The 27,901-nt window shown below is 40.6% G+C and overlaps 2 protein-coding genes across 2 annotated transcripts in view; one reads left to right on the top strand and one right to left on the bottom strand.

Annotated features, from left to right (window-relative positions):
- LOC137258834 (sodium-coupled monocarboxylate transporter 1-like) overlaps positions 1-27,901 on the bottom strand; it is a 43,926-nt gene that overhangs the window by 14,076 nt on the left and 1,949 nt on the right. Inside the window, exons 2-6 of the mRNA XM_067796528.1 lie at positions 6,050-6,410; positions 3,561-3,626; positions 2,056-2,107; positions 657-724; positions 18-172 (exon numbers count right to left, since the gene is read on the bottom strand). Coding sequence (XP_067652629.1) covers positions 18-172; positions 657-724; positions 2,056-2,107; positions 3,561-3,626; positions 6,050-6,400 — 692 coding nt within the window. The 5' untranslated portion in view covers positions 6,401-6,410. The remainder of the gene's footprint in view (positions 1-17; positions 173-656; positions 725-2,055; positions 2,108-3,560; positions 3,627-6,049; positions 6,411-27,901) is intronic.
- The window catches only part of LOC137258832 (glycosylphosphatidylinositol anchor attachment 1 protein-like), a 155,634-nt gene continuing 129,603 nt past the window's right edge, over positions 1,871-27,901 (top strand). Inside the window, exon 1 of the mRNA XM_067796526.1 lies at positions 1,871-1,884. The gene's annotated coding sequence lies outside the window, so the exon portion shown is untranslated. The remainder of the gene's footprint in view (positions 1,885-27,901) is intronic.

Raw genomic sequence — 27,901 nt, 5'->3', positions numbered from 1 at the left:
TGCAAACAAATTCTTACTCAAAATATGGCATTCTTCCTCCCTGGGAGGCTATTTCGAATATCTTCCCCAGTCCTCCCACGTCCAGGGCGCCTTGTACCACAAGGGCGAACAGCCCTCCAATGATGATTAAAAGTTGGAAAACATCCGTCCACACAACAGCATTTATACCACCCTACAACATATGACAAGCAACATGATCAAAACTGTAACAGATGACAGATTAGCAACATTGAATAGAGTAGCAATACGGTATACACCTGCAACATGACATACACCTGCAACACGACTGTAGCATGATATACAACTGTAGGGTGACGTACACCTGAAACATGGCATACACATGTAGCATGGCATACAGCTGCAGTACGCCATGCAGCTGCAAAATGACATGCAACTGTAGCATTGCATACAGCTGCGACATGGCATACAGCTGTGGTAAGACATATAGCTGCAACATCACATACAGCTGTTCCATGACATAACCTGAATCATGGCATACAGATGTAACATGACATACAGTTGCAATACGCCATGCAGCTGCAACATGACATACAGCTGAAACACGGCATCCAAATGAAACATGACATCAAACTGAAGCATGGCTCACAGTAGCAACATAACATACAGTAGCCACATACAGCTGTAGCAATACTTACAATTGTCGTGTAGAATGTGCAAACAACGCCAACCGTCAGGATGCACAATTCCATGGATAGTCCGGTGACTGAAAACGGAGGAATTGTATAGTTGTCAATTAAAAAACGAACGATACCAAAAAGCTGTCGATATTGGTACTGTAGAATTAGAAATGATTGAGTGAGTGGGTGGATATATGAGTGGTTGAGTGGGTGCGTGAATGAGTAATTGGGTTTGTGAGTGAGTTTATGGGAATATGAGTGAGTTGTAAGTGGAAGTAGGTGGCGGGCGTGGTTGAATGGGTGTTTGTATGAGTGAGTGAATACCGTAAAGCCTGGTATTATGTCAGTGATATCTCGGCATGCGAGAATGAATAGGGAGGAAAACATCCGACTCAGATCATGTCACACTTTACCGCTTACGCGACACCCACAATTCCCACAATTACGGTATCTACACACGCACCCAGAAACATAAACAGGTCGAATCTTGGATTTCCACTGGAGAGTGAGTGAGTGAATGAGTGAGTGTGTGAGTGAGTTGTGTTTAACTCTGTTTTAACAATATTCTAGTCATATTAAAGTTTGTCAGCTTGATGTAGTAAGTAAACTCGAGGAGTATAGATCTAAGACGTTCACTACCTTGGCGAACCCTCAAGGTGCTGACGAGTATGAACACATGACCCGTGAGAGCCGACATCGAATCAACGATCATGTAATCCTACGGGGATGCATCTTGAAGGGCGCCTTTAACGACTGTGTCACCGATTGACAACAAGGACTCGCGGTTTTTTATTTGTTGTTTTCTTAAAAAAAATTGTCATAGCGGACAAATTTCAAAATCAACTTTTTAATTCGGTTTGCAGTTTAGATGATGGTCTGATTGGTCTTTATCTTACCTCACACATGAATGTCGCTTTCTGATTGGCTAAGCGCTATTCTATTATTTCCAATGTACCCCGCTCACAGGCGATGTATTACTTTCATTGTACATCGCTGGGAATTCCGAACTCTTCTGTTGCTTCACGATAGTACTTCTTTGTCTCGAATAACACTGAAGCAAGCATGAAGCAGGGAAACTAGAGATGTTTTGCGATTGAAAATCGATGGAAGGGAGATAACTCCAAATCTATTTACCTTGTGTTGTCTGCAAAATGGCGCAAAAATTCGCTTCGCATTCGACAGAAGTGCTTCAAACAGTCTAAAATTAAAATTCAGGTGTTCGGTAAGATAAATGCTGTGTTTACTGGTCCCTCGGGGGCCATGGGCTCATGTACCCTTGAGGTTTGTTTTTGTTATGTTATGTGAATCTGCCCGCTGATCCCGTTAGAAGAAGCATGGGTTGCTGAAGACCAGTTCTAACCCGGATCTTCAAGGGGAGTTTCGCTGATGGCATATACCTGAATGTTGGTATACCTACCTTGACTCAGTGCCAGGGAAGGGGTGTACATGACAACGCCCAGATAGATTATCTACAAGATAAAGTATAGATGTATGTATATGGAATTGTAAATAACGCACTGTAAGCGGCAACTTTGACTTTGAAGTATGAGGCAGACCACCGAAGTTTACTCGGGGATAGTGTCCGGATTTACCGGACATCCAAATGCTTAACACTGACATCCGGCATTAATTACCTATCCGATCCAGATACTTAGTACTGACATCAACCCTACCAGTCCTTTTGTAATTCCTTCATATAATGCCGCGTGTCAGGCAGGGTAACAACAAGTATCTTATTTCAACTTCCCGTGGTATAAAGTGGACAGGGGATCGAACCACCGACATTCCGAACATTGGGCAGATATTGTATGTAGGCTGATAGAAAGTTCTCAATGATCATGACAAAGGAAGCGTATTAGTGAAGCATCCTAAAAAGAAACAATCTAAGCAGATGACACTTCTTAACCTTTTAAAGACTGCGTGACTAATACACTTCTGTATGTGACTTTTAGACAGTCAGTAATACGCTTCCATGTGTGACTTTTAGACTGTCGGCAATGTGCTTAAGTATATGACCTTTAGACTGTCACTAATACGATCCATGTGTGAAATTTTAACTGTCACTAATACTCTCTCCCATATGACCTTCAGACTGTCACTAATACGCGTACATATGTGACATTCAAACTGTCATTAATACGCTTAAATACTAGTATATGACTTTTAGACTTACACTAATACGCTTCTATATGTGACTCCTAGACTTCACTGATACGCTTCCATATTATGACATTTAGATTGTCACTAATACGCTTCTGCATTAGACTTTTAGATTATGCTCCTAATAGGCGTCCATACTACTCTTAGACGATGTCACTAATACCTTTCATATATGATGACTAGTATGTTACAAATACGCTTCCATCTGTGATTTTAGACGGTTTCACTGTTCATATTTGAGATCAACAGATCAAAAAGTTAATGTCTGTTCATGGGTTTGCAACATGAATATTATTATCGAGATTCAGTCATCTCGGTACTCTTGCCTCAATCGCCTCATCATCTTTTTATTAGTTTCCCAAGAACTCTTCAAACAAATAAAGTCATCATTAGTTTTAGATCAATATCACAGTGTTCGATTGCAAATCATTCTCATAAAGTTCAGCAGGTAGATTGCTTGCTTGCTTGATTGATCGTTGTTATAGGCCGCGCTAAGCATATATTCCAACTATATGGCGGGTGTGTGTAAATAATAGAATCTAAACCAGACAATCCAGTGATCAACAGCATGAGCATCCCCCTACGCTATTGGGGTACGATGACATGTGTCCCTTAAGTCCCCTCTGACGATTAGCATTGGATACATCGCGGGTCTCAGTAGGCAGCACGGCATGGCAACACCGTGGTTATATAAACTGACATATTAAAACTTGATAGGTTAAAATTGTTAAAACTGCTCCTAAAACTTTTTTTTTCTCTTACCATTTCTATTGTGAACGTCATGGATCCCATTATCCGGATGATTTTGTTAAACCGTCTCTCAAGGTACTAAAAAGTAAACACAGACATTTTAAAAATAATTTGTGTTTCATAATCTTCCTCCTTGGGACAGCAAGACATATGAACAATAACGACTGTGCGTTAAGCTATATATTGTTACGGCCCATTACGTCTGTAGCATATCCGCTCTTATATAAGTGCCAAATTACCTCAGTGAACTTTAAAAATATAACTGTAGCATAATGCGGCTATATTCTTGCTCACGCTGAAGGAGAAAAGTTATCTGCTATGTCTATGCCAACTTGACAATGTTTGTCTTAGGTAAAGCTTGTCTATGTTTTATTGATAATATTTTTGTGATTTTTATGAAATTACTCTGTTAACGTGATCGGTGTATTAGAGTGAGTGAATGATTTTGGGTTTACGCCGCATTTAGCAATGCTCCAGCTATATGGCGGCGGTCTGTAAATAATCTGTCTGGAGCAGACAATCCAGTGATCAACAACATGAGCATCGATCTACGCTAATAAGAATCGATGACATGTGTCAGCCAAGTGAGCGAGCCTGACCACCCGATCCTCTTTTATGGCAAACATGGTTGCTAAAGGCCTTTTCTACCCCGGACCTTCACTGGTCCCGATGTATTACATCTAGTCAATAAGTACTCTGACTGCTCAACTGACATCCCACCCGGTATATCCACTCATTCACTCAATGAACTCGCTTTTATTGAACCCCAATTACCAAATAAAAGTTCAACTTAAATTGCGATAGGAAAAGCTGATCATATTTCGGTCTAGACAATGGCAACACTCGAGTTCCTTTGAAACTGCTCATAATGGCAAAATAGATACGACCGTTAACGGCTGGAAAGTAAGTTTAGTTTTATGCCGTTTAAGCAATATTCTAGCAATGACAACGGACAAAAAAAAAATCCAAGGTCATTAGTGTGAACCAGTTGACCAAACCATTTGAAAAGTCTAACCCGGGTTTTACGTTGCGTTTCAGACGCATGTACTCATGCAGTGAGTGAATGATTTTAGTTTTACGCCGCATTCAACAATGTTCCAGCTATATGGCGGCGGCCTGTAAATAGTAGAGTGTGGACCAGGCAATCCAGGGATCAACAACATAAATAACGATCTACGCAGTTGGAATATGATGACATGTGTCAACCAAGTCAGCGAACCTGACCATCCGATCCCGTAAGTCGCTTCCGTCGACACGCATGGGTTTCTGGCCCAGACGGCCACGGGTGCACCCAAACATCCACGTCCTAGCACTTGTGTGAGTGTGTGAGAGTGTATGTGTCTGTGTGTGTTTGGGTGTGCGTATGGATAGGTAAATGGGGCTGGACTTCCCTAACCCATTGCGCTGCAGTGACAATCCACTGCAATACAATGATAACCCATGATATTCGATGATAACCCACTGCGAAACAATGATAACTCTCTGAGATACAATGATAACTGACTGCGGTACAATGATAACTCACTGAGACACAATGATAGCTTACTAAAATACAATAAGAACCACCACGATACAATGACAACCCCCACGATACAATGATAACTCCATGTGGTACACTGATAACCCACTGAGATACAATGATAACCCACTGAGATACAATGGCAACTCACTGAGATAAAATGACAACCCACTGCGATCAAATAATAGCCTATGAGATTCCATGATAACCCAATGTGATTCAAGGATACTATTATTAGCCTATGCAATACACTGATGCCTCACTGAGATACAGTGACGCAAATTAGTCATGACATCCAGCTTAATAAAGCATACTGACTTCCATGTAATCAGCCCCAAGGCCCCAATCACCCTAACGACACGTCCGATCCGGTCCGATGACAAAACCAAGGAGATTCTTGCAAGCTATCTATCCACATACTGGTTGTCTAAAAGTGTGTGTGTGTGTGTGGGGGGGGGGGGGGGGGCACACCAGGAATGGGCTTCGCACACTGTACCCATGGGGGAATCAAACCCGGGTCTTTGGTGTGACGAGCAAACGATTTAATAACTTGGCTACTCCGCAGTCCGGATCCACAACGTAAAACATTCAACCACACAACATCAATCAAATTTATGTTTGTTTGTTACTTCTTTAACGTCAATAATTTTCCAGTTGTATGATTGACACCATGAGCATCGATCGAGTAGATCGGACACGTTCTCGCTTCTTGCGAGACGTATAGAAAACTGCTAACTGCACGCTCGTCACACCGAAGACCCGGGTTCGAGTCCCCACATGGGTACAATGTATGAGGATCATTTTCTGGTGTCTCCCGCCGTGATATTGCTGGAATATTGCTAAAAGCGGCGTAAAACCAAATTCACTCACTGCTAACTGCAGTTAAGCAAAAAACAAAACAAAACAAAAAAAAAGCAAAAGATGACAGAGGATCAATGCAAACACGGATCATTATGGATTAATTTTCAAAATGGATACTCACCTCATATGCGCTTGTGTACCGCAACTTGTGAAACATAGGCACGAAGAAAATGCTTGCAACGGCCATTGTTGGTACGTAACTGAACAAGATACAAACGTACATGCCACCGTTCACGTAAACCTCCGTGGGCACTCCGAGAATAAATACAGCGGACAGGAAACTGGCTGACAGTGACATCGTGACCGGAAATACCTGTAACTTTCGGTCGCCTGTCAGCAGATGGTCTGGAGACTGGGAGATCTTTTTCCTCGTTTTCACGGACCAGAAAACCCCAATGCCGGCTGAGAGAACAAGGGTTAGAGAGAAGAGAAGGTAGTCTACCGAAGAGAATGTCTGCACGGCGGCTTCCATGTTAACAGGTCTGTAAAAGATAGTGAGTGAGTGTGTGAGTTTAGTTTTACGCTGCACTTAGCAATATTCCAGCTATATGGCGTCGGTCTGTAAATAATATAGTGTGGACCACACAATCCAGTGATCAACAGCATGAGTATCGATTTGCGCAAATGAAAACCGATGACGTGTGTCATCCAAGTCAGCGAGCCTGACCACCCGATCCCGTTAGTCGCCTCTTACGATAAGCATAGTCGCCTTTTATGGCAAGCATGGGTTGCTGAAGGTCTACGCCGGACCTTCACATATCTATAAAAGATAAACACTTGTACTTGTAAGCCTTTTCAAAGCAGTGTGCGAAGTTGTTTCTAAAGTTAGAAAGTTCGGCTAGCTATGCCTGAAAGTTATTACCCAACAAAATAATCACATTTGAATGTGGAAACTAAGCAAGTGATAGGAAAACTGACGAGATGTTGTCGGCATGACACGGGTTCCGCCATTCAACTGCTGATATATTAATATAATGAACATTTTTATCAGACCGTACATGATTTAAAGTGCATTGCAACTGAACAAGTCGGACAGAGTAGTATATGTTCAAAATGACCCGTATCGAACCTCTCAGCACATTACGAATCAGCACCAGCGAGATACGGTTTTGTCCATGTGACCCTGTTTGTATTTCTTGTATTTAATGCTGAAAATTGCATTCATATATATTTTTACGTGACTGCGTTACATTTGCGCGTGAGTATATAAAAAAGTACATGTACTATGGGGGAGGAACAGCAATAGCACAAACAAGCCTATTTCTTTTTTAGCGTATTTTGTACATACATCATACCTCATTTTTTTAAACAGATACAATCATGACACAGTTACGTCAATAATTCTGCAGCTCCTTATTCCGTATGCCATATCCCCATGTCAGTAGACAGAAGGGAACTCCGAGTGTGTAAGGCGCGGACTCAACGCCTGTGAGTAATCGTTGGTCACAGGCAGTTTGAGATGTGATTCACTGAAGTAGACATATGCCTTTCACAGTTAGGACACCCACTCCTCAAACTTTATTCCACGCTAATTATCTTGAAAGGAAACACTGGAATACGCCGCCTCGGTCTATAAAATGACCTTAGCATCACAATACCAGTAAGTCAATATAGATGTGATGCGATTTTGATCTTAGCAACGTGACTGTAAATGCATGAACTAATGTGATAGGATTGACCCCGTCAGTGAAACTATTTTGATACTTTTGAAAACCGTTTCTATGGAAAAAGGTGAATCACCACGAAATGATGTAATGCTATTATTTGATTCTACTGTGTAATAAGTATGTAACATAAGTGGGTGAGTTTAGTTTTACGCCACACTCAGCAGTATTGCAGGTATGATATGTTATCCATTATTATTGGATATTTATATCACAAGTATGCCTAGTGTTCATGAAAGGGGTGGCTTATTCCTGCCTTACTGATAACAGTCATCACAAACACACGCAACGGCAAGCCAATCATTTGCTTAAGAAAACACTTGAACATATTGTATACATCATTATAGGACCATCATTTTTGTTGCCTTCAATATGGCTACTGTGAAACGTTTTGAAACTTTTGAGGCAGTGAAATTCGCAACCCTGTTTAAATAATTTTGGTCGATTGGGACCTAAAATATTGTCATTTTAGTTCCTATCTGTGTAAACCTTCCGTAATGAGTTGTGACAATCGATGGACCAAGATTGCTAGTACAACAGGATTGATACAGGCATTTTATAATATCGGATTGAGAGTGAGTGTGAGTGAGTGAGTTTGGTTTTGCGCCGCTTTTTGCAATATTCCAGCAATATCACGGCGGGGGACACCGGAAAATGGGCCGCACACATTGTACCCATGTGGGGACTCGAACCCGGGTCTTCGACGTGACGAGCGAACGCTTTAACCACAAGGCCACCCCACCGCCCCTCGGATTGAGAGGGTCAGTGGCGTAGCCAAATTGTTAAAGCGTTCGTTCCTCACGGAGAAGGCCCGGGTTCCATTCCTCAGGTGGACACTAGGCATGGAGCGCATGTTTTGGTGTTCCCAATTTGTGATATTGCGGGAATACACATCAGACACAGACAGTCACGTGTGTCCGAAACACATGACTGAAGGTCATGGGTCTGGCCTCAGAGGTCAATAATGCATAATGCATAATGCATATATGACAAAACTTTGATTGGAACAGGAACCAACATTCTAGCATGGACAGTGTGAAGAGCATGTGTTGCCAACAACAACCTTCTCGAAGCCTTCCCAACCTTCAAAAGCGCAGTAATTGCTTTTGGCTCAGCACCCTTGGCCTACACATGCCTCGTGTGTTTCCTTGTGGTGCGGGACAGAAGTTCTAGGAGCTGCCAGGAGTCAGCTGCCAAACAAGGTCACCCATACAAGAACTGTCCGTTACCAACGTTGCTTGACCACAACTCAATTTCGACCTCGGCTGTACGCACAAGATTTCACAGCGCCATAACATCCCAGTCTATACCTTATGTTGAGGATATTATAAGGAATTACATGATGGAAGATACATGATCTGCAAGTCTTCCAACGATAAGAGTGATCGGAACGCTTCTCCTTTTGGAATCTTAAGGAAAGTGACCAGTAACGTACAAACAAAATACGATTCCATTTCATCTCTTGTGTCACAACCATGTATTGTTGCACCCCAACTTCAACCTCCACCCCCATCCCCCAATCCACCCCCTCCCACACATTCTCCCAAATCCTCGATCCGCCCTGTTTTCAACCTGACAAAGGCTACCCTGGAGCCTGACAACAATCTGAAATGGACATGTTTAAATAACTATAGAAGTGAGGTTATAAACGATGCAAGGAACTGATGATTTGCCTTCCTCGCTCTGTCATTCCAAAATCTTAAGTGGGTAGAATGTCAATGGTTCGGTCATAAGCGTGTAATTTTCAACCCGACAACAGCTTATCTGAAGCCTGCCATACAAAACGGTCAGCTATATCTTGTGTAGTCTGCCCACTGTCAGCTTAACTAGGGCGTGACTGTACATAGCTATTTAAACTTATATAAGCAATCTTGACATCCATTATGCATAAACTTAATGTGAGACTGACAAAAATCTTTCTAAAGTTTGGCATTTAATAAGGTCTGGCATTCAACACGATTTCATTGTACCTGTACATGTGTCATACCATTAACATTCAATATAGCCATCTCACTTCACATGTTAAAAGCAGGGTTATGTCACAACAGCTCTGGATCGTATAAGAAAACTTGTTTCCCAACTTAAACAAGGTCTCAGTCTCTGATTGAAATTGTTCATTGGGGCGATTGGACATTGGAGACATCTGAAGTCATGTACGGTGACTGGAGAGGTGGAAAGCGAGGGTTCAGAAGCAAGTGACGAAAGAGATGTGAAGTAATTCTATTTTATTCAGAAACGGGTTTTCACATGTATGGCTAAACCAAGGCGTTGGCGATGTACAGTTATTCACCCTAACCTTCGAACAACTCATCAAAGATATAGCCTGCCAGACTTGGCATAATGATGTTTGCAGCTCAACTTTTCTTAAATACTATTCACAATTCAAATATAACCTTCACTTGGAACCGTATATCACTGAATTGAAAAACAAATACCTAATATGTGCATACTGCAAATTCCGAATTTCCCGCAACAATCTGAAGATAAACAAATTTAGATGTAAGAAAGATGCCGCAATAACAGACGTTTTGTGTACAGTATGTAATGCCTTGGAAGTTGAAAATGAGAATCATGTCTTTTTCAAATGTAAATATTACGAATGTTGGCGTGAAAAGTATTTCTTACAACTTCGAAAAGTGTATAGAGGTCCATTAGCCTTAGAATCAATCTTCAAATCAGGGAACAGTCAGGTAATATATTTTACTGCCGTACTTTTGCATAATATATTCCAAGCAAGATCTGCACCCAGTTGACCACTGGTTGACCATTGGTTGAATAGCTGTATAACTGTATTATAGGCCACAAGGCCGATAAATACGCAAATAAACTGTCTGTCTGTCTGTCTGTCTGTCTGTCTGAAGTAATTCGTACCGCAGAGAGGGTCAACCATGGCCATCATATGTCTGCAGGCGTTGTCCATGAAGGCACTAGGCCCCTATATGTTGGAAACACGCTAGGGATAACGTATACACTGAGTAATCAAGATATGAGTAACCTTAAAACATGCACTTTTTCAGTGGCTTTAAGGGTGTAAAGTTAAACCATATAGCTTAAGAATATTTATCAGTTTGTGATAAAACAATACCCGTGAAAATCCAAAGGTGTGTAAATTACCGAGTCTAGACCAGACTATCCAGTGATCAACTGCAGCAGCATCGATCTCCGTAGCTGAATACGGCTCGTCACGGGTCACTCTCGGTTTGATAGCACTGACCTATTTGGTATCTATACAGGGACATTCGTGCACTAGGATGTACTCAGTGCTCAGGCTATTGGTTTTGTGTGACCTGCTCATTAGTCCAAAACGAAACCTGTTATGAAACTGTTATTTCTTTGAGAGCGTTATGATCATATCTGACGTGTCGTCCTCTTTTCTAAACCAGCTTGTATAACTATCCCCCAAGAGTTTTTAAAATGACAGAGGTCCCGTGTTTGAAACAAGCTGACTGAAAGGCGTACAATTTATGTACAATCTGTGTAGAATTCTCATTAATCAAGAATCGCTTAGTGCTGATCTTCAGCAATTCATGATACTCATAGTGTACGCATGCGTAATCTTGAATCTAGTGGAACTGTTATAGACCAATACATTATTGGCAGATACTTATTTCTTAGATTTTCAGTAACAGGTCAAATTAGCACAAGCTAGAATTCATCTTCAGTAATGTAACAGAATGGACATGATCTTTGGGGTCTTTCCACAGAATCATATCCTCCATGATTAATTAATCATTAAGGACTAATCTAATCTAAAACGTTCAAAAGCATTGCGAACAGTTCTGTAGCGACGGTGAGCAAGATAAGACTTTTGTTCAAGCAACGACTTAGATTGACGATATGAATGATATCACGACACCTGACCACGGAAATGGATTTCACACATTGTTCCCATGTTGGGGATCGAACCGCAGACACAAGGCTACCACCCACTCTCATTTTGATACGACTAACCTTCATCTCGTCGCCGAGATGTTTCTTAACAAACCTACACTAGAAGCACAGCCACGTTTGTTTATTGTCCTGCTCCTGAGCACAAAGAGAGAACTGTTGGGAATATTTCATTGCAAATACCTAAGTAATTGACAAGGTGATGGACGTCCTCTTTTTTGAACCAACTTTTATAACCATCCCACTTGAGCTGTATTTGAATGATTAAGGGAGGCAGGGTTCAGTGTGTGAAATCCGATTTCACATCACAGACAAGTGTGCATTTGTTTGACTCTTCTATACTGAGAAGTTGGTCGTGGCAAAGACCATGTGGTGATCCACACTTGAGTCACAATCAACAACCAAATGACATCGCACAACAGGAAATCCCTTCAAAGCTCTGGCTAAGTAAGAATGCGATTTCTGAATACTTAACGTACACGGCAATGCCCTAAAGTGCTGTCCTTTAAAGTAGTCAAATGCTTGAAGTTGTGCGTGTCAGCAGCATTCCAGCTATACAGCGAAGGTCCCTAAATAATCATGTCTGGACCATCATGAGCATCCTTCTACGATGATGTGTTTTAACAATGTCAGCGAGCCTGATCAACCCGATTCCAGTTCTACCCCTGATCTTAACGGGTCCTGTGTTTGTAATAGACAGCCAGAACTTGAAAGCGGTAAACATGTTTATACGAAAGCGATTAAGTTTTGTAAACAAAGTAAGTGATACAACATATTTACATCTTTTGTTAGTGCAGTGGAATAGGTATTTTGTGGCTTGAAATAAAGATAACAAACGTTCTTTAATAAATACACTTCGCTCTGTCACCATGTATAGTGTCATAAGACACACTTTTGCCATGAACTGTTGTAGAAAAAAATAAAAACAAATGATAACCTGTTTGATGACAGTTTCCGTTGGGGTAAAATGTCTTTGGTAAATTACAAAAGTATACTGAGAGCAAAAGAAACGCAAGTTTCGAAAAAGAAACGAAATTTCATAAAAGTAAGTGTTCATATTCTATTTAGAACCTTGAAAAAAGCCACAGTTGCGGGTTTTTTGCTGTTCAGTATATTTTCACCTGCCAGCCCATTGAAGCAACTGCAAACCTCGAAACGGTGTACTAAGAGTAATTTACTGTAGGAGGCTGTACGAAGGGATAGCAACTGACGTGCATCGTGAGGTCGGTTACCAAGGATACGTTTGATAACGAGGGTGCAGACGGGAATGATGTCAATACAGTGTGACGAAATCGAAAAAGTGTACTTTATCGCCTGATACATTACACTCAGCGCCTTTGATCTTTAAGTGAAGAATCTTAAATATACATTAAGGGTCGCAAAGTAAACTGGGTCAAAAAGAACATTGTGAAGGTTTTTTTGTTTTCTGATTCATCTCAGGTTAGAAGGATAAATGGCCATTGTGAGAGTGCACTTGCAGCCCATATCCTCGTTAATTATTATACATTTATAACAGCTCTAATACATTCCAAAACGTTAATTCCATAAACATCCGATCTTCTGCTTGTTTGTGTAACTACAACTTAAGCCTGAACGAATGGTGGCATGGGAAGGTGTGTTGTATAACGTTCACGGACTTATTTCCAGTGATAATCGGGCCTTGCTATACTTTGATCTCATTTCTATGCATATACCTTTATCGCAAGCTTATTTATCAGGTATGCTAAAAGAACTGCAAATGTCAGGAACATTAAAACTTTCACCTGCTGTGATACGAAATCAATAGATATTTTCCCACTTGCAGTAGTCTTAAGTTGTTAGTAAGTAATCTAGTCGCATGACTAAATTTGGACCTTTCCATCATATATGCACAAAATCCAGTTTCATAACTTAGTTTGTAATCTAAATTCATTTTAGCAACTTCAGGTCTTTCAATGTTTCCGTTGAATCATTTGTCAATTGTACGTCAGTTTGGGCGTGATATAGCCGATAAAGGGTTACCGATCCCAGTGAAGTGTTTAACATCATGAACAGCCATGAACGTTTTACGAGCAGATTCAGGAATCTTCTATCTCATATCATACACGTGAAATCTTTGTTATATAATACAAGCATGCTTTCTTATAAACTTTGCTCGTTCTCTCTGTCACTAATGGGACTAAATCATGACATGCTCTTTCCGTTATAGTTTTTCTTAAAGCATCAAAAACTATTGTTCACGGATGCCACAGTGGGTTTTGTGTAAATGGAGGGGTATCTAAACAGGACCAATTGTTGATATGTCCTCATGGTTATATAAGCAATCGTAGCCAATCGTAAACTATACAAACCTAGCTACCCGATGGCTGGTGTGCAGCAGGGATCCTTAATTAGTTCCTTCCTCATTGCTGATATGTGAAACATTGAGTGACAAATTGTAGGAGCATGTCTTCCGATGATAAAAGTATTTAGGCTGCACCCATTTGACACCCTTATGCGAAATTGTGAAATATACAGTTGCACTCATTTGACACCCTTATGCAAACTGGTGAAATATACAGTAGCGCCCATTTGACACCCTATGCAAACCGGAGAAATATACAGTTGCACCCATTTGGCAACCTTATGCAAACTGGCGAAATATACAGTTGCGGCCATTTGGGAAACAAAACATGTCCACACAATTTGTCATTCACTGAGTAACGACACATTGTGTGACAAATTGCGTGGCAACCGATGATAACGGTGTTTACGATGCACCCATTTGGCAAATTTAAGTGAATTGGCAAATATTCAGAGCATAACCTACGTTGCCGGAAAGAGTAAATTTGTTGGGTTTTTTTGTCTCACGACAGCCCATGATTTCCGCAAGTATTTCCAAAGGAAACAGACTCTGTAAATATACACTCTGTAAATATACACTCTGTAAATATACACAATAATTTGGGTGCTATACATGAAGTCAGAGACAAATGACCTTGTCATGGAGATAGTTTTGGAAAAAAACAGCCTTTCAGACGATTCTGTCATCAAAAAAGGAAAATAAAAAACTGTCTTCCCAGAAATATTGGTAAATATATCTTTAAAAAACGAACAAACTCATATTTTGTACTCTTTTAACCATTACATATGAACGACTTGTGGTTAGTCTTAAGCGAAACACCAATGTTTTCATTGTTTTGTTTGTTTTTGTTTTTATTTTGTTCTGTTTGTTTTTGCTTTTTGTTTGTTTGTTTGTTTTTTTCGTGGGGTTAATTCATACTTAGCGATCAAAAGTTACCAAAAAAGCCGTTCACTCTTGCCCCCCTCGCTCTGTCGCCAGAGCACAGCAGTGACGTCAGGTGAGGAAGGATTTTCAGTTAGTTGTATATAAAATGTGTAACAAACTCGTCAATTTGCTGATTTCTCAACGTCAACAAAGATAACAAAGAATCGTTAGGTTGCCGTCAAATGCTCCGAGGTGTCGAGTGATGATGTCACCAAGCACAAATTTCCATGGGAACCGTGCTAAATGTGTTGTTCTTCAGTGCGAAGCGAAGCCTGTACATAATAAATCGGGTGGTTGGACACCTACGTTCCTTCCAAGATAGAAGCTGCTGTTTAGATTTGTTCCCATCCAGATAAAATATTCAAAACTACTTACTAGTGTATGATTAACAACCAAAAGGATTTGGCATGACACAACTTGTAATCTAATTTCTGTCTCGGAAGCAATCGACGTTTTGGTGGAAGTGACAGTGATACTGTAAGTAGTATCGCTCAGCTTCCAAGAGAGAATTTATAATCATGTTATAAGCAATGTCATGCACAAGCCTATTGTCTATCAATCAAATACATACTACCAGCAGAAAGTAGTTGAGATTTTGTAACTTGGTGTAAACAGTCCTAAAGAGCATTTATTCTCAGACTGGCGGTTGTTCGCGACGGGGCATAGCCATTTTTTAAAATCGTGGCGTCATGGTCCAAAGTCAGTATGAGTATCAATTAGATTATGTTGAAAGATCAAAACTACTTCCTACTCGTTGTTAAATATTTGTTTGAATCAAGACGAAAAGATTTTGCGTGATATTGCTTGTAATAGAATGATCTATATCCGTTATAACAACAAGCGATTTTGACAGAATCGTCTATGAAAACAAGTTGTATCTCGGAAAATAAGCAAAGCAAGTAATCAAATGAAATGGCAGTCGATTGTGCAAACATAAAGCTCTCATTTTTAAAAGGAGTTGTCACGATTTCAGGTTTAGACAAACCTACAAACAAGATAATTCACCCTCCGAAATATAGATGAATGCTACTGTAACAGCAATGCATATAGGTATACCTCATATTACGTCACGGAGATCCGTCCATCTGATTGGCTGAAATTTCGTTTCACGAGGAAGAATTGTACACTGTTGTCAAAAGGTCGATTTAAGGTAATCCACTGTTATTTGTACGCGTCATTAACATTCAATACTCAGATTCCACATGTGACAACAGGCAGATTTGTATCACCATAACACCACACTTCTGACTGGAAAACTGGTCTCCTAACTTAAATGCTAGTACGTTCAAGCTCAGGTTTGGGTCCAGAATGTTCATGCAGATCTGAACTGAGGTTCTGAACGGAGCTGGCAGATTAGTGATGAGAGGGGAGTCTCAGGGAAAGGTGAAAACCTATTGCCGTAATTCACATCACAGGGTAAGTTAACCCAAACATTTATCTCGAATACCAAACACATGGATGTCGATAAAACCGCATCCATACCTGGAGGACCAAACACAAAGATATCTGCAACCCGCACTTGAACGGTGAGGTGAGGTGAGGTGAGGTGAGGTGAGGTGAGGTGAGGTGAGGTGAGGTGAGGTGAGGTGAGGTGGAGTTTAATGTGGTATTTAAAAATATTTAGCTGAAATGACCACGTGCATGCGTGTGTATGTGTGCCTTTGTGTCCTAGTGCAGACGTAGACTGGTTGATTTTATAGAGCTGGCTCACTGAGAAACCAATTTACACTGACTCCGAGCCGACCACTTCTCGTTGGACCAACAAATACCATATTTGAACGTGTTTTGATATGACACGGCTGGGGCACGAACACGCTCTCAGGGCAGACGCTGTGACCACTACACTACCTGGGCAGTCATGCTTGAATGGCAGCATTATGCACACATATACTAGGAACAAGATAGAGATCACAAGTAAACGGAAGGATGATCCTTATCTTATCTGCTCCGTATATGCACAAAACGTCCGAATATACACACAAGGCAAACGCACACCAGGATTATGTAACTTCATTACAACCGGTTCCCTTTTGTCGTGTTATTTGAAACCGTTCTACACACCATTTAGCTGTCGTTAACTGAGTATATACCCTTAAAATACACTGACGGAAAAGAGTAAGGTATCACATGAAAGCGCAATTTTTCCTTTATTTTTTTCCAGATATCTTCACAGCATGTGCGATAAAAGGTTTGTGAAAGAAACTGGGGGAAAATTAAAGGAACATCTGTGCTTTAATGTGATCGTTGATTGTATTCCCAACAATATATTTCAGCTCTCCAAGGTTAACTTTGGCAGCACAAATTCAATAAACCAATAAACATGTGACACCATTAGTTTTTTTCCCTACATATGATGGAGGTCATGTTTTTGTGATAATCTACAAAGCGTCATTGTATCAAACTCTCACACAAAACTGGATAAATGGGGGTAATCCAGTATGTGATTCAGCAGTTGTAGGATTCAACGCCCCTTGAATGAACCTAGTGTACGCTGTCGTGCATTTTTGTAACAAATCTTAAAGTATCCTGGACAAAATAGGTTAGGGCTATTGGCATTTTTATGACTAATACCTTACCAGTGTGTCAGTAAATAAACATATTTTACAGATTAAAGACGAAAATGCAGCAGAGAGGGTTCGGGTGATTCTGGCAAAGTTAGGCAGGGAAGGCTCGTCATCAGCTCAGGGCCCGTGCCCTCTCTGCAAGCAGCCCGGATAACCAATGGGGCTTCTCCCAGTAAACAGTGCCTAGTCGAACCCAAGAGAACTTTCCGGAGAACATGTAGGCTCCGTAACACTGCAGCCTTCTGCATTACCCAGATTATCAGAAGGGCTGTGCTCCCGGTGGAGAACCTGGGCACTCTCCTGATCTGCGCCAAGAATTCAGGAGGTACCAAACCAAGGGCACCGAGAACAATGGGGAGCCTGACGACAGTGTACCTGGGATGCAAGCGAGACATTTCAAAGGCGAGGTCCACATATTTATCATGCTTTTCCTGAGTCTTGCAAATCAGGTTGCGGTCAAAAGGGACAGAAAAGTCAATGATATAAATATGTTCATTGGCTTTATGAAAAAGGACAAAATCAGTTTTTTTTCAAAATTTGCATATATCCCTAACTATATTGTTCAGTATACATTTCTAGCGCATATCACTCATTGAGCTGAGATTTACGCCGCAATAACCGTCGATCAATATATCTCCGCGGGGTTCACCTTCACCCTGGTAAATAAAGAATTTCATCCAAGTTGCTACTGACATTAAATATATCAATACGAGTAAATAAAGTAACAAATAGCATTGTCAGGGCATTGTGCAAAATCTACTGTCCAAACAGTGCGTCTGATCTCACACAAGCGATATCTCCTGTAGAACACAATTATGGATGATAAGCACTTTAATCACTGCGCCAGCCCTTCGGCCTTCTTTCAAGTTACAGGTGGGTGAATCAGGTTTTGATGAACATTTACATACCATTCGGGTGCACCAGAAATGGACTGCCCTCATTGTTCCCATGTAGCTGTGTCGTAACGCGGGATTGTAAAACGTTTTGTTTTGATGCGTAAATGAACTAGCTGGATTTTATTTTAACTTGTTTATCAATATTCACGCTAAATCCAGACGGTGGATAACAAACCTCGAGTTTGCACATTGTTTTCATGTTGGGAATCGAACACGGGTCATTTCACGCTAGGCTACCGACCCATGTTGTGATAGGACTGGCCTACGTCTCACACACTCGTACTGCGCAAAAACGTTCGAGGATGTTGATTTGCACTTTTCGTGAGCATAAAAGGAAAATTGTCATAAAAGATTTCGTATGGATCGTCGAGCATTATAGTCACAAGAAAATGGGCGTTCTCTTTTTTGAACCAGCTGTGAACAACAACCCCCACCCCCCCTCCCCCACTCCCCCTGGACCCCATGGACTGAAATGGCTTAGGGAGGAAAAGTTCCGTGTGTGAAGTCCGTTCATCATAAACAAGACACACAAGACATTTTATAATCGCTGTGTCGGCTGTGGCTGATTCTGATTCACCATACATGGGTGCTTATTTTATATGGCATGGGGAATGTATATACTAATAGAAACAAATAGGGAACGCAGGATTGTACAAGTGTTCCTTTATTCTGTTCCCGAACGTGACCCACAATACAATACAAGGTTTGTGAAGAAATCTGGAAAAGAATAAAGGAACAATATTTGTTTCCATGTGTGTGTATTCAACGCTGCTAGTCCGATCTTTGTGAATTAATCTGTATTCAGTATGCCGCGATATCATTGAACACTGACCTTCACAAGTCCGACGACCTCTATACTTAGAGAGAGAGAGAGAGAGGGGGGGGGGGGAGGAAGGAAGAGAGAGAGTCTGTCAGTGTGTCTGTGTCTGTGTCTCTGTGTGTCTGTCTCTGTGTGTCTAGACGTCAGTTTGTCTGCCTGTCGGCCTCTGTGTGTGTGTGTGTGCGTGCGTGTGCGTGTGCGTGTGCGTGTGCGTGTGTGTTATGCTTTTGGGATCGAGAGTAATCTGTAATCTTCTAAACGAACAAATCTTCAGGATAAGCCAGAACTGTCTCGGAGATATTTTAGGCTACAAAAGATCATGTGACTGTTATAGCAAGTAAAACGAGGAATGTTCAACTCGTTGAAGAGCATTTAGAAGTGGAAAGCATAAGATAAGCAGAATTTATGGATTTCAGCTTTATTGTGAAGAACACGACGTTTCGGAGTGTGTGCTGACTTCATCAACTGCAAGCCCATGCTCCGAAAGGTCATGTTATGCACAATAAATAATATGGCATCAATAAATTCTGCGTTTCTTGTGAGGAATGAAATTGTTTTCTGATGTTCTTGCGTTCATGTGTAATATTCCAGAACAGCCAAAGACTGAGCCAGCAAGGCATGAATCCAAGAGCAATACGTAAATCATCCAAGATATTCAGTGTAGGCACTGCTTCTTTTTGATGAATATTAATATTATTGACTTTGGTATTCCCACTATCTTCAGGACATTGTCAACATCTATCAAGAATACAGTTCAACATGGAGATTCACCTTCTCACCAACAAAATCTCAAGTCGTTCGGTTTGGCAAAAAGGACAGGCTGATGGCACAGGTTCATCTATACAAGGAAGTAGTTCCAGCAGTATCAGAGATCACGCATGTTGGGATTATCCTGAACTCCCAATTCAACTCCTGGGAGAGAACACTACAGAGCTGTTCCAAACTAAAATCTACCACAATGGCACTTTCTAGGTCAGGTTGTCATCCACATGGAGTCCAATGACATCATGTACACTACTGCGATCAATTGCTATACCGAAAGCACTATTCGGTTGTGAACTGTGAACCAATATTACCAGTCATGAGATGCTAGCGCTGGAACGCGCAAAACAATTTGCCCTAAAGCTCATACGAGGCCTCCCTCGCCGCAGTAGAACTGACATTTGCAGTGCACTCATCGGCTGGACTTCACTGGAATCATATATTGATGTTAAAGGACCACTAAACTCAATTTTTTCGTTCTCTTTTTATCACTGCATATGAAGGACGTCTGGTTAGTCATAAACGAAACACCTTTTTTTTAAAAAAAAAACCTTGTGGTTGATTAATACCACGCGCTAAAAAGTTGCTAAAAAGCCGTCTGCTTCTCTCTCGCCCGCAAACGAAACCCCAGACAGGTTACGTGACTCTGTCGCCAGAGCCCTAAAGTGACGTCATAAAAGGAACGATTTCCCGTTAAATGTATAGAAAATGTGTAGGAAGCTCGTCATTCTGCTGATTTCTAGACGTCACCAAAGACATGCCGAATTGTTGTGTTGCCGTCAATTGTTCCTTGGGGTCGGGTGATGGTGTCACTATGCACAGACTTCCACCAGACTCCGTAGTTTGTGCTTAAATTGGTTGTTATTGTGTGCGAAGTGAGCTTTGTGGAAGCCTGTGGTATATAATAAATCGGATGGTTCGCCCCCAACCACGCTTCCAGGATAGAAAATGGAGTTCAAGTTTCATCGAGTTTATAAAATCAAGACTGCTTGCTACACATTGCTGACCAAAAGGATTTTGCATGGACATATCGCTTTCTTCCTCGGAAACGAGGTTGTGGTCGAAGTGACAGTATTGTCGTAAGTAATATTATATTCACCCCTTATATTGAACGATTCCAAGACTGAAATTGTTATGTTATAAGCAATGTCACGTAAAATCCTATTGTCCATCAATAAAATACATATTTTACTACCAGTAGAAAGTAATTGTCCCTTTGTAAGTCGGTGGAAACAAACTTAAATAGCATTCATCCCAAGACAGGGCGCCGCCATTTTTAAAAATCGTGAAGTCAAATCCATTTGAATTAATGAGATTATGTATGGTTTGTTCTCATCAAGTTAGAAAATCAAAACTACATAAATATGCATTTGAATCATTACCAAAAGGAGTTTGCATGACACAACCTGTAACATAACCTAAGCGAGGTCGGGTCGAAGTGAAAATACTGCGCGATAAATTTCTTCACTTGCTAAATTTACTTGGTTTGTAACGTTCACTCACCAGTATGTAGACACTTGTCAATTTACGTCTTTATACTTGGTCTCATAATCCTAATTACTTTATAATCATACTTGTATGCATTTTGAAACTTAATAAAAAGAAGCGATCTGCGAATGTATAACAGGAATGTAATATGTAGACATTTCATAGTTTTCCTATATGAATCATAATTCGCACGCACGCCCTAGTGTATGTCGTCAGCATTATTACACTTAACGACGAAAACAACGATTCTGTTGAAAGCTATGACAACTTATTAAAAACAAAAATGCAAATATTAAAATTAAAGTTATAGGAGCAATGTCAGGCTATTACCTTCTTCGAGGAATGTATCCATCAATATCCGCAAAAACAAATGATATATAATTCATCTGCAGATTTCCCAAGTGATCTGTCTTTTAACAGTCTAATATACGAAAACGTGATGTATCGTTTCAGGTTTTTCACATTGCTGTATAGTTTCATTGGTTACCCAAGATAGCACACCTGGCAACTAATTGCATAATGTGCGTCATTCTTTTTAAAAAGTTATTTAGTTAGCCAATAATGAGCAATCATCAATGTATTGGCGGTTAATCCTTTGAAAGAAGGGTGTTGTTTTGCATAGACACAGACACGACAGAGTGTATTCAGTATAGATAAGTAAATGTACACACATAAACACTACCTTATGACAAATCCCCCATCTAAATCCCATAAAAAAATTTAATTAATCAATCAGCGTGTTATCGGTTATTCCTTTGATCGATCCAGCCAAAAGAAATGCCAAATGGGGGCCTTTGTCGTAATCTAAGTGGCGTTACCACTAATTATACCTGTTATAAATTCATTAACTGAGCATCAAGTGAATAATGACAAATAACGTGTAGGTTTATACCACCTAACACGGATTACAACCTAGCGACACCAAGTGATTTTGACAGCATCGTCTATGAAAACAAGGGTTGTAACTCGAAAACTAGGCAAAGCAGGAGACAAAACTAAATGATAGTATACATATGGAAATTAATTAAGCAACACCAAATTCAAAGACACATAAAAACTTAACAAAGTTTAACGAAGTAATTTTGATGATTGATTATTCAATTTTGATGTATTGACATACAGCATGAGCTTTTCATGGGTTGATATGACGCGCGTGAAGCTTGCACAGCGCACGTGCATTGCTTTAACCTCAACTTTCGAAAAATGCACTTTTTCCCTGGGGTGTTTACAAGCGCAGGTTGTCGATTGCATTCGGTTTTTCATTCATTTCAATGTCATGGCACGTAGGAAATTATCAGAGGCCACTCGTTGGCAAATAATCGGCATGAGGAATGCTGGTATGTCTCTAAGACAAATCGGGACTCAAATCGGACGACATCATTCCATAATTTCAAAACTTTTGAAAAAATACCGGGCCACTAATGAAGTTAAAGACCTGCCTAGACCAGGAAGACCCAGGAAGACCACAGTCCGGGAGGACAGAGCTTTACTGAGACTTGTACGGCGCAGGTCCTTCGACTCGAGCTCTCGGTTGAGACAGGAGTGGCTTCCAGGGAGACCCATCTCGAACAGGACTGTTCGGAATCGTCTGAAAGCTGCAGGATACCGGGCAAGGAGGCCAATCAAGCGACCCAGACTGTCTCCAGCCCATAAGGCAGCCCGACTGGCCTGGTGTAATGACCGTTTGCACTGGAACATTGCCTCTTGGAGGAAGGTCCATTTCTCAGATGAGAGCCGGTTCTTGCTGCACATGGTGGACGGTCGTACTCGGGTCTGGAGGCAGAGGAACACAGCAATGGCTCCACGGAACATCCAGGAGACTGTGGCCTTTGGGGGAGGTTCCGTTATGGTATGGGGGTGCATTTCCATGAACTGCAAGTTGGATATCATTACCATCCGTGGCAACCTTAACGGTGTTCGTTACCAACAGGAGGTTCTTGACAGGGCTGTGGTACCTCATTTTGAGAACCATCCTCTGGCAACGAGACCCATATTTATGGACGACAATGCTAGACCTCACAGGGCGCATGCTGTAAATGATTTTTTGCGGCAAAATGCAATTGACAGAATTCCATGGCCTGCCATGAGCCCTGACCTCAACCCCATTGAACATTTGTGGGACTTTATTGGCCGTCGTGTGAGGCAGAGAGACCCACCAGTCCATAATCTCAACGAATTGACGGCTGCCCTGCATGAGGAGTGGAACAGGATCCCCCAGAATCAGATCCGGAGACTCATCCAAGGAATGAGGAGGCGTCTGGAATCGGTGGTGCGTGCGGGAGGGAGGACACACTAGATATTGATGAAAGTCGGTGTGCAGACTCTCAGATGACTGTTCTTTCTTTCCATGTGACATTTGTGTTAATACACCTGACAACAACGTCTGTGGATGAATAGTAAATTGTGTCCATTTTTTCATGAATTTAAGACAGTTTTAAGAATTTGGATTTCGTTGCAATAAAGCAAAGTCTTGATACTTTTTCCCTTTAAGTTGTTTGTCAGAGATCGTCTGTTGAATAAAAAAGTGTCAAACTATATCAACCCGGCATATTTTGATTGTCAGAACACTTCAAAGTTGCTCCAATAGAAAAAATTGGGGTGTTGCTTGATTAATTTCCAGGTGTATAGATTGTGAGAACATATAGCTTTCATTTATCTCAACAGCTTTCGCGATTTCAGGTTTGTACAAACCTGTAAACGAAATAGTTTAACCCCTGAAATGTGGATGAATACTGCACAGACCCTCTTTTCTATACCCACTATTACGTCACGCAGACGCGCCGCTCTGATTGGTTGAAATTTCGTGTGCGGTTGAGAATTGTGCACTGTTGACAAAAAGGTCGATGTAAGGTAATTAAAGATCGAAATGAGCAGTTTTAATGACGGGGTTTCATTTATAATGATGTCAGCAACTGATTTTGTACCCTATTAGAGTATATGTGACCTTTAAGAAACTCTTCTTTCTTGGACAGTTGTGTAAGAACAAGAAGCATCTTCTACCACGCCAAATCCTCAGGACCAGGCTGTATTTACACAGACATAACGGCGGAAGTCCCAGAGCTGGTTTCATTCCAGACATAATTATGCAGAATCCTAGAAAAACATAGACTACTGACGTATATGGAGAACCTTCTCAAATCAGGCATATTCGAGAAACAACAGAAATGGAAAAGAATTGTAAAGACATCCGTTCATAACACAGAGGTCACCAACTGGAACTCACGTCTCAACTCCGACCCTGACCCCCAACACTTCAAGACCATCCACCCAACACTGCGTCCTCATACAGCTTCGCTAATGTCCAAGGAATACCCTGAACTGTAAAGAGCAGCATTATCCATCATCATAAAATGTGCGTCATGGAGACCAGGAAGGGACACAAGGGTGTGGAAACTCTGTGACAGAGTATGTGGAGACCTCCCGACTCATGGTGTATGTCAGTGTGAGCTGGCTGCTAAACTCAGGGATATCCTTTGGTCTGACATCAATTGTGTTGGTCCCATTGAGTTGTATGTCTTCACAGAAAGACATATGTGGACATTGTTGCATGTCTGCTGTCGTGCAACCCACCAATGCAGATCGATGAAGAAACCAGCCAGCTATTCTCCAGGACAGTCATAAAAGACATTTCTATTTTCACCTCTATTTTTTGTAGTGCTTAGCAAAGTATTTAAACTGCCTAATCTATCTGTAAATCTATGTAAAATCGCCATGTCCTTGTACTCTCCTTCAGAGGAAGTTGAAGAATATATGTAAATATGTTATGTTGTTGTAGATGAATTTCGTTTATATTTACAGAACTGTAATTTTATGAGAATTATCGCTTTACTCTATTTGAAGCAGTCCTTAGATGTAACCATCTGCATTATGTGGATCCATATGCTTTCGATGGAACCATCTGCTTGATATGTAACCTTCTGTTTTAGATGTAACCAACTTCTTTAGATTTAACAATCTGCCACTACTACTGCTGCTACTGCCACTGCCACTGCCACTGCCACTGCCACTGCCACTGCCACTGCCACTGCTACTGCTACTGCTACTGCTACTGCTACTGCTACTGCTGCTGCTACTGCTACTGCTACTACCACTACAACTGCTACTGCTACTGCTACTGCTACTGCTACGTCTACTGCTTCTACTCACGCAGTTTTAGGTTGTACTGACACATTATTCTTTACTATCATTGTCATTTCTATAAGTTGCCTGTTTTCTAAAAATATCACGATTACACTGTCACATAATAATATTTCTGTAAATTTTACAGTTCCAGTCTGAATCCCCTTGCGTGTAGATTAATGGTTTAACTAAACCATTGTTTCAATTTGGGTACATTTACATGATACACCACAAAATAACAGTAATAGTCCGTATGTCCTGATTATGAATATCTGATTTTATGACTATAATGCTGGCAATTCTTAACCAAACCAAATTATGTGTTCATAATATGCGATGTTTATACTGCTGAAGAACATTGATTATTATATGTCCTCGTTGTAATAATGTATGCTTATAAATTAGAAGAACATTGATTATTATACGTCTTCGTCGTAATATGCAATGTTCATAATGCTGAAGAACATTGATTATTATATGTCTTCGTCGTAATATGCAATGTTCATAATGCTGAAGAACATTGATTATTATATGTCTTCGTCGTAATAATGTATGCTTATAATTTAGAAGAACATTGATTATTATATGTCCTCGTCGTAATATGCAGTGTTCATAATGCTGAAGAACATTGATTATTATGTCTTCGTCGTAATATGCAGTGTTCATAATGCTGAAGAACATTGATTTTTGTATGTCTTCGTCGTAATAATGTATGCTTATAAATTAGAAGAACATTGATTATTATACATCTTCGTCGTAATATCCAATGTTCATAATGCTGAAGAACATTGATTATTATATGTCTTCGTCGTAATATGCAATGTTCATAATGCTGAAGAACATTGATTATTATATGTCTTCGTCGTAATAATGTATGCTTATAATTTAGAAGAACATTGATTATTATATGTCCTCGTCGTAATATGCAGTGTTCATAATGCTGAAGAACATTGATTATTATGTCTTCGTCGTAATATGCAATGTTCATAATGCTGAAGATTATTCATTATCATATGTCTTCATCGTAATATGCAGTATCCATAATGCTAAAGAACATTTATTGTTATACGTCCTCGTCGTAGTGCCCAATGAAATATTGTTGAAAGCGGCGTAAAACCTAACGTACTCACTCCACTATTCCTGATATAAACTGAACAGATGTTTGTGTTTGGGTCATAGTGTCAGAAAGGTAAACATGTGTTCTTATGAAAACCGGAATCGCTTAACATTTTTAAACAAATCAAGTGTCAAGACATACTAAATGACGTGTACTGAAACCAGAAGGGTTTACACAATCATTTATTAGCATCGTTATAAATGTAACCCCGTCACTAAAACTACCAATAATTTCGATATTTAACTTAAACCGATCTATTTGACAACAATGAACAATTCTCTCCCGCGAACGGAATTTTAAAAAAATCAGAGGGGCGCGTCTCCGTGAGACGAGGAGGGGCATTGCGATGCACAACTTCAGTCACTGACCACGTGCTTATATGCCGTATACAAAGAGCCGGCTAGGCGTATCGGCAAATAAACCAAAGACAATGCGTCTTTACACATCAGTGCACACACACCGGCTCTGTATGGGTTCGGTATCGCGGAGGTAGGTAAATATTGCACTTTTGATATGTGATTATAGGCTTATAATTTTGTTTATTTGTTTTTTACAATCACCAATGCATTTAATATATCATGAACGTCCGATAACTGTGTTATAATTATGCTTGATTTTTTGGTTGCATGTGACCTTTAAAGCACTCGACGCAAGCGTCCTCGTGCTCTAGCTATACATGGAGGTAGAGCGAACTGTATTTCTTTTCTAAGATGCTAAATGTAATACTTTCTAAGGATACTTTCGATCAATCTAGCGCAGAAACCAAACGACGGTGTCGGTTACCTTAATTAAGATTCCTCGCACAGTACTAACTGACGCGCATTTCCTTCCTTCATCTTTTTAATTACATCTATGATTAACGTAAACATAATGGGGAAGTGTGACCGTCACACATCTTCTACCACCGTCAATTTAGATTTACCTCCAGATAAAACTGAGTAGGTTAGCCACATTCCACAGCTGCATCGTGACGTCGGTTACATTGTGACGTAATGCAAAAGCGTTCGATTACGAGTAGCAGCCTAGAATGGCGCAGAGACGCCAGCACATTGTGACGTAATGCAAAAACAATGTACATAATCGTCCGATAAAGTACCCCGGTGCCTTTGATCTTTCACCGAAGCATCCTAGAATTATGTATAAGTATTTAAAGGAGAAATGAATTGATGACGGGCTTACATATACCGAGTATACATACGATTTTTAAGAATAGATTACCAAATACATCCTATAGCAGATTCACTCTGCAAATGTTGTAAAGATAATCAGAAAGGCTTTCCCTTTGACAAGCCCTATTAGGAAAATTTCTTCATTGCTAACTTTGTTGAAACGGCACACTTCTGCAATTTGGCTTTCCCACTTTCGTAGTGAGGTTTCTGGAGATTACGTTAATCTCTCCAAACGCAAG

Source organism: Haliotis asinina, chromosome 12, assembly GCF_037392515.1.
Source record: "Haliotis asinina isolate JCU_RB_2024 chromosome 12, JCU_Hal_asi_v2, whole genome shotgun sequence".
NCBI lineage: Eukaryota > Metazoa > Mollusca > Gastropoda > Lepetellida > Haliotidae > Haliotis > Haliotis asinina.
The sequence above is the reverse complement of the archived record's forward strand: the minus strand, read 5'-3'. Positions and strand labels throughout refer to the sequence as shown.